Source organism: Macrobrachium nipponense, chromosome 21 (assembly GCF_015104395.2).
Source record: "Macrobrachium nipponense isolate FS-2020 chromosome 21, ASM1510439v2, whole genome shotgun sequence".
Lineage (NCBI taxonomy): Eukaryota > Metazoa > Arthropoda > Malacostraca > Decapoda > Palaemonidae > Macrobrachium > Macrobrachium nipponense.
Window position 1 is genome coordinate 48753894 of NC_087212.1, and position 5751 is coordinate 48759644.

General features: G+C 41.5%; 1 protein-coding gene across 1 annotated transcript in view; it reads left to right on the forward strand.

The window, feature by feature from the left end:
• The window catches only part of LOC135197472 (uncharacterized), a 41195-nt gene extending 36582 nt beyond the window's left edge, over positions 1 to 4613 (forward strand). Inside the window, exon 4 of the mRNA XM_064224538.1 lies at positions 4149 to 4613. Within this exon, the coding sequence (XP_064080608.1) occupies positions 4149 to 4613 (465 nt within the window). The remainder of the gene's footprint in view (positions 1 to 4148) is intronic.
• Positions 4614 to 5751: the final 1138 nt, after the last annotated feature.

Consider the following 5751-nt stretch of genomic DNA (forward strand, 5'->3'; position numbering starts at 1 on the left):
ATAGTGAAGGGAAATGACTGTTCCTCCACCTCGACCTCTGTGAATTTCGTTATGGTTCTATCTTTCCGTATGAAGTATGAGACTAAGATAGAAGTCCTAACTGTTGTAGAATATGCAAATATGTTGTTGACGGCCTCTAGGCTCAGAGATTCGGTTCTGTCAAACAACAAAGCTTCACGATCTTTGAGGTCTGTGGAGATCTTGTATTCTCTGGATCAAAGGTTCCGGCATGGAACTTAGACGTAGTCTGAGTTTCTGATGCAAAAGCATTTCGAACCTATCCTTTCTGCGAACTTAATACACGTGACCAGAAAGGCTAATATTCTAACCGCTCTAGCCACGGCAAGGAGGGTTAGTGAGGTTTTAGCCATCATCAGAGGTTTTGGCTTTAAAGACATAATGCGGTCTGTCCGCTAAGCCTTCCGTTCTTGATAAGAACGAAAACCTGTCTGACCATTGACCCGAAGGCTTGGAGACCAAGGGTATGGCACAAATTATTAGGGCAAGGGCATTAGAGAGTCCTGTGCCCTGTAGGGTCTCTCAAGTTTTATCTTGATAAAACTATAGAAAGTCAAGGTCAACAGACAATCTGCGGTGTTCCGTAAAAAGACCAGACTAGTTCATGTCCAAGAACACCCTGGCATGATAGCCAAGGAGTTCTTTTAAGAGGTCTCATTCATTATGTTTGCATAAAGATTTGAGATTTTTTCTTAATATCAATGCTCAAGAGGTGAGGGCGCGGCCTCGGAAGCATTTCAACAGAGCATGACACTCAGTAACATCCTGAGTGCCACGCTTTTGCGAAGCAACTCTGGGTTCGCTTCACACTCCCGACAATCTGCGGTGTTCCGTAAAAAAGACCAGACTGTTCATGTCCAAGAACACCCTGGCATTATAGCCAAGGAGTTCTTTTAAGAGGTCTCATTCATTATGTTTGCATAAAGATTTGAGATTTTTTCTTAATATGAAGATGCTCAAGAGGTGAGGGCGCGGACTCGAAGCATTTCAACAGAGCATGACACTCAGTAACATCCTGAGTGCCACGCTTTAGTGAGCAACTCTGTGTTCGCTTCACACTCCCGACGGGATGTGAAGACGACATTTCAGATCCGTAAGTCGCTAGGACCATACATATCCGTAGATATATTATTGGGTGCAAGAAGCAACACGAATCCTATCCTATAGAAAAGGGATAGGGTGGTGCTTTTAACTTTGAAGGGTTGGTCGCTTGAGGCGCGTCCTTTTCTTTTTAGCCTAGAAGTTTATGGAACTAACTTTGATAGTTAGGTCAGGTGGTGGTTTTAGCTTCGGTGCCCTCAAAAGTATGGTCATATGGTCTAGTCACATTGTGGTCACGCCCCCGTTGACAGATCATCTAGAGCGCACCAGCATTACAGGTCTCTACCTCGCTGGCAACTCTAGTAACGCATAAGCAGACTTTGGTGACAGTAATCACGAAGTCGGCTATGCTAACAGGTCAGGAACCAAGATGTATATCATCTACTTAATTTAGTTTCCCAAAAAGAAAAAAATCCTATTCTGTCTCTTCCACCATCCGAAGGTGGGATTCAGCTATATATATATCTGTCAGGTAAGTTTCATGAACAAAATGTTATTGTTATAATACAATTAAGTTTGTTCATACTTACCTGGCAGATATATATAATTAAAGTGCCCACCCACCTCCCCTCAGAGACAGTGGCACTGATAAAATATGAATAGAAAATGGGAATAGTTCCTGATATCCGCCTCCCAGCGGCGGGGAATGGGTACTACCACCTGTCCGCCACTGCGTGTGCCGCGAATTTTTAAATTCTGTCGGACTTCAGAAAATACAGCTATATATATATCTGCCAGGTAAGTATGAACAAACTTAATTGTATTATAACAATAACATTTTGATTCTGAGTTTTCGATATGCAAATCCAGGAATCATCAAAGCCTGACCATAAATCCAACCCCCCACACCCCAAGCGTGTGTGTCCTGGGATGGTGAATAAACAGTGTAATAACTAACGTTCATCTATGAAATTAGATCCTCATGCCCTTTGCACTTGCAGTAGGTGAAGTTTGCAGGGAGGAAACATTATTGGAGGAAGGGCACCAAGGCGCCGTATGAGGGTTATACGCCCCCAATGACTCCCTTGGTGGCTAGCCCTTCATCTTCATTTCTTTCTCTCAGCAAGCTTCTCCTTTGTGCTCCTCATTCGGGAGAGGCCTCTGGTTCATCTGATTCGTCGGGTCGGGAGGAGGAGGCAGTGGTCCACTGCGATTTCAGTTTGGATGTCTCTGGTCTCTCCAAGGGATTGGCTCTTCTCTCATAGAGAAAAGTCTCCCTTATCTAACCCAACTTTTCCTTCTTCTGGTATGGTGGAGGAGCCGCTGTCGGACCTGTCAGCAGCTTGGCAGTCATTGGGGGTTGTGGGGACTCCATCTCTCCCAGCTCTTCTGGCTCATCTGACCAGACCTGTGATTCCGCACGTAGTGGAGACTCCTATGACACCCTCTACTACCACCTCAACCTTCAAGGTTCAGACTATGGTCTTCTGTCACCATCTGATGGCTATCACACCCTCAATGGTGACAGATATAGCTATACACCTGCCTACTGGTTTCGTGGTGTCTCCCTCTACGTTCTCTGTGCCCACTGCTTCGGGCAGTGCTTCCCCTGCTGCTGCCAATCCTGCAGTAATGGAAGCAGGTGCTGTTCCTGTTTTCTGCCTCTCCTGTCACCTGGGCAGCCACTGCTGCTCCTGCTCCTTTGGTATCTGCACCTGCTGCTCCTGCCAGTACTTCTTCCAGTACTTGGCCAGGTTCCTGGTCGGTGCTGCGGTGTCCAACCTATCATCTGGAATTGCAAAGAGGAGGTCCTCTGCTCATACTCCATCAGAGGCTTCGGTCTCAAAGAAGTCAGGGGCACATCACTAAGAGGATGTATATTCTTGCCAGTTGCCAGCTTGTTTCTCACTTAACTTCTCCCAACCTCCCATCACGTTCGAATGGTAAGGGTGGCTTGGCTGAGTCAAGCACTCAGCTTGAGCTGCTATCTCGGCCCAGCAATGGTGAGCTGAGTACCCGGTCAGGCTTGCGAGAACCTCTCCCTACTTCTCAGGACAATGCTTCACAGCGAAGGTATCTCCTAAACCCATATTACGGATGCACCGATATCAAATTTTTGGATATCAATGGCAGTTTTTAAAGGCGATACAGATTCTGATACCAGCTTTTAAAGTCAAACTGATACAGACACCTATTACCTCCATATTACTCTTATTACTAAAATCATTCTTCTCTAGTTATTGTATATTAACCCCTTACAAGATTAACCCGAGATATATCGGTTATCATTGTGCTAAAAAATTTTGGACTTACCACGAAATATCTCGTTGAAAAGTTAAACGTGAATATTGGGCTAATACGAGATTTCTCGTGGCTCAGTATTGTTACAGCAGGCTTCTCCGAGATATCTCGTCCTATATCATACGTTTGGCAGTGGTATTTGCCTGCTGGAAGTCGTGAGTTACCAACGATAATTTTCTGTATTTTTCGCGCAGACGACGCGTCATTAGTAGCACTTCACTGCCATCTTTGACCTTTGTTTTTTTTTTGTTTTGCGTATTTTTGCCTAATTAGGTAAGTTTGGTTGCATTATTTTTTGTCATCTTAGATGATTATATGTTATATTATTGATTCATCGTGTTGCTGTTGTGTCTTGTTAGCTAACCCCATGAGTATTTTGTGGTATATAGAGTAACCGGTGATCTTGAGAGGTTGTTCGTCGTTTGTACGTATTTTATATCGTATTTTCGCCAGTTCTAAGTAAATTTGGTTGTTTATTTGTCATCTAAGACTGTTTATATGTTATATTATTGACTTATTATGATGATTTCGTGTCGTTTGTTTGTCTCTTGACCATTTTGTGATACGTCAAGTATAATTTTTTCCAAGGATTTTTTTTTTCCCTTTTTTTACGATGAGTACGCACTATTTTACTAGCTCTCCAGTGGTGACTTTTAGAATCTTCTGTATTTCTTCATTTTCACGTTTTGTTAGGTAAGTTTCATTGTTCTTTTTTTTATTTTAGACTGTTTATATGATATATTGTCGAGTAATTTGTTAGTATCTTGACTATTTATTTATTATTCTAGCCTTTTATTTATTTTTTATGTTTTAGCCCAGTTATGGCAAATTACCATGACAACAGTGATACTGAGGAATCATTTACAGAGCTTGAAAGTTCTGGCTCAGAAGGCGACGATTCAAGCTTGGATGATTCCAGTGACGATGACAGCGATACCAATACAGATACAGATACAGTAATGGATGAAACACAATGGAGGAGAATCGCAGATTCTACTGCCCCTCCACCCCCTCGATTTCCATTCACAGGAACAACAGGTCTCAATATCCCAGGGAATATTGAAAGTATGTCGCCTTTAGATTTTTTCCATGTATTTTTTGATGATGAACTGATTGAACTTATTTGCACTGAAACCAATAGATTTGCTGAGCAATGCAATGCAGACCCAAATACGTGGCATCCTGTAACTCCACCTGAACTCAGAGTTTTCTTAGCACTAAATACTTTGAAAGGGAATTGTGAAGAAGCCTGAAGAATCCTTGTATTGGTCTAAAAAAATCCACTTCTTAGAAACCCAATTTTTGCTGAAAACTATGCCTTTCCAAAAGATACAGAAAAATCAGGCAGTACCTGCATTTTTTCTGAAATAATGAAGCATACGATGGCAAATTCGCATCCTAATCCCAAACTGAATAAAGATATATCCTATTTATGTGCACTTAGAAATAAATTAGAACTGTCTACACCCCACAAGAGATTTTCAATTGATGAGAGTCTCTTGCTATATAAAGGAAGATTGGGATGGGTACAATATATCCCATTGAAGAGATCAAGATTCGGCATAAAGTTCTTTATGTTATGTGAAGCGAGTACAGGATATATGTGGAGATTTTTTTATTTATGTAGGTAAAGGAACACATTCGACCAGGATTCAATGAATTGCCTAAATCCTCACAGGTTGTAATGACTTTACTGAAACCTCTTTTGAATAAAGGCTATTGCCTTACAATAGACAATTATTACACCAGTCCTGAGTTAGTGGATATTCTAGTAAAATGTAGAACAGATTGCTATGGCACTGTTAGAATAATCGAAAAGACCTGCCAGTTTCATTGAAAACTGAAAAGTTGAAGAAGGGGGAAATGTCTGCTTATCGTAGAGGTAAAGTTATGGCCATGAGATGGAAGGATAAAAAAGATGTTGTTCTACTCTCCACAGTTCACAATAGTGATGAAGTTGAAATTGCGAGTAGGAGAGGTACGAAAAGAAGCCCAAAGTTGTAGTAGACTATAACCACACAATGGTGGTGTGGATAAGTTGGATCAAAACTTGGCAAATTATCCTGTTCCCAGGAAAAGAACAAAAAAATATTACAAAAAAGTTTTCTTCCATCATCTAGATCTAGCCCTTTGGAATGCATATCAGTGTTTCAAGATGAGTAATGAAAAATTGCTGTTCATCTCTCAAATTCAGGGTGGAAATAATTGATTCAACTCTGAAGAAGTATCATGCTGAAATCCCTCAAACAAGACCAGGTAGACCATCTATTTCAGCGAATCCTACTCGCTATTCAGGAAGGCATTTTCCAATTGACATTCCTCCTACACCCAAAAAGAAATTTCCTACAAGGCAATGTGTTGTTTGCTCTAAGAAAAGGGATAATAATGGAA